The sequence below is a fragment of the Mugil cephalus genome, chromosome 20 (genome assembly GCF_022458985.1).
Source record: "Mugil cephalus isolate CIBA_MC_2020 chromosome 20, CIBA_Mcephalus_1.1, whole genome shotgun sequence".
Taxonomy (NCBI): Eukaryota; Metazoa; Chordata; class Actinopteri; order Mugiliformes; family Mugilidae; genus Mugil; species Mugil cephalus.
The window spans coordinates 1,411,185-1,413,315 of record NC_061789.1 but is presented as its reverse complement, the minus strand read 5'-3'; the positions used below and the strand labels follow the sequence as shown (position 1 = coordinate 1,413,315).

Sequence of the window (2,131 nt, the reverse complement as noted above, 5' to 3'; positions counted from 1 at the left end):
GGGGTTTCGTTAGAGGCCTGGCCTCATATTCCCTGGAGCGTTGCCGTGTGGAGACGAATACAGGAAGCAGTTTCTGGGAAAAAAAAAAAAAAAAAAAAAAGTCCTCGTTATGATTCCTCTGTCACGGAGCGGAGACGGGAATATATGAGGCGTTAATGATCCCGGACGAAGGCCTTTATTTAGAACATGTGTGTTGTCTTGGGTACATGTAATAACACAACAGTATGTCGTTAATGTGTAGCAGGTAGTTTCAGGGCTGTAGAAGGTTTTGTTGTTGAAGCTGACGTCGCCACATGAATTAGGATCATTTAAGTGACCATGTGGTCGCCCTGGTATGACCTTTTAAATGCCTTATTTAGAAAATAATCATTAGTTGCACCTCAGAATTTATAGACACTGGTCCGCCACAACAATAAAACCACCAACAGGAGAAGTAAAGAACATTTAAACCTTCATTTGACACTTTTAGGAAACTTTTGGACCTGGCATTGATTGGTGAGAGTCATCAACCATAGAAAAGACTTGATAGCATCAGCCTGACAAAGACACAAACACACAGCACAACAACTAAAAATACATGAAGTGTTGACCTGGCCTCCAAATTCACTAGATCTTAAACCCCCTCAGAAGGGAAACCATCTCCATCCTCTCATGAGTCACACCTGTTCTTTAGGCACAAGTAAGACCTATGCAATATTAGGAAGTTGGTCATAATGTTATGCCGGATCTTTGTGCTTCATGAAAAGCGATACTGTTTCCAGCAGCTGCATGATATATGACTGGTTTCAGCATAAATCTGTGACTGCGACGCTCATGTTTACTTCTTATTCTAACACGGATGATTGGCTGTGGAATGATTGGCTGCATCTCTGGGCTTCGACCAAAACTACATCCCCAGAACAAAGTGCACTACAAGTAGTAGAAGTAGTAGCAGTAGTAGAAGTAGTAGCAGTAGCAGTAGTAGCAGTAGTAGTATGAGTAGTAGTAGGAGGAGAAGTAGTAGTAGAAGTAGTAGTAGTAGAAGAAGTAGTAGAAGTAGCAGTAGTAGTAGAAGTAGTAGGAGTAGTAGTAGTAGTAGGAGTAGTAGTAGTAGTAGTAGTATTAGTAGTAGTAGAGAAGAGTCATGTAGTAGTAGTAGAAGGAGTCATGTAGTAGTAGTAGTAGGAGGAGTAGTAGTAGTAGTAGGAGTATTAGTAGTAGTAGTAGTAGTAGTACAAAGAGTCATGTAGTAGTAGTAGAAGGAGTCATGTAGTATTAGTAGTAGGAGTAGTAGTAGTACTAGTAGTAGTAGTAGTAGTAGTAGTAGTAGTAGGAGTAGAAGTAGGAGTAGTAGTAGTAGTACTACTAGTAGTAGTAGGAGTAGAAGTAGGAGTAGGAGTAGTAGTAGTAGTCCTACTAGTAGTAGTAGGAGTAGTAGTAGGAGTAGAAGTAGGAGGAGTAGTAGTAGTAGTAGTAGTATGAGTAGAAGTAGTAGAAGTAGGAGTAGTAGTAGTAGTAGTAGTAGTAGTAGGAGTAGAAGTAGTAGTATGAGTAGTAGTAGGAGGAGAAGTAGTAGTAGAAGTAGTAGAAGTAGTAGTAGTAGCAGTAGTAGTAGAAGAAGTAGTAGAAGTAGCAGTAGTAGTAGTAGGAGTAGTAGGAGTAGAAGTAGTAGTAGGAGTAGTAGTAGTAGTAGGAGTATTAGTAGTAGTAGTAGTAGTAGTAGAAAGAGTCATGTAGTAGTAGTAGAAGGAGTCATGTAGTAGTAGTAGAAGGAGTCATGTAGTATTAGTAGTAGGAGTAGTAGTAGGAGTAGTAGTAGGAGTAGAAGTAGGAGTAGGAGTAGGAGTAGCAGTAGGAGTCATGTAGTAGTAGGAGTAGTAGGAGTAGTAGTAGTAGTAGTAGTAGGAGTAGGAGTCATGTAGTAGTAGTAGGAGTAGGAGTAGTAGTAGTAGTAGTAGTAGGAGTAGTAGTAGTAGTAGTAGTAGTAGTAGTAGCAGTAGTAGGAGTAAAAGTATTAGTAGTATTAGTAGTATTAGTAGTAGTAGAAGGAGTCATGTAGTAGTAGGAGTAGTAGTAATAGAAGTAGGAGTAGTAGTAGTAGTAGTAGGAGTATTAGTAGTAGTAGTAGGAGTATTAGTAGTAGTAGTAGGAG

At 39.6% G+C, this 2,131-nt stretch overlaps 1 protein-coding gene across 1 annotated transcript; it reads right to left on the bottom strand.

The window, feature by feature from the left end:
- Nucleotides 1-824: 824 nt before the first annotated feature.
- On the bottom strand, nt 825-1,697 carry LOC124997819 (cell wall protein DAN4-like; the record flags this gene model as incomplete). Its single annotated transcript, XM_047571826.1, is given in 3 exon segments — nt 825-1,147; nt 1,150-1,208; nt 1,246-1,697. Coding segments are annotated over 3 exon segments (834 nt in total), but the record flags the coding sequence as incomplete, so codon positions are not given.
- Nucleotides 1,698-2,131: the final 434 nt, after the last annotated feature.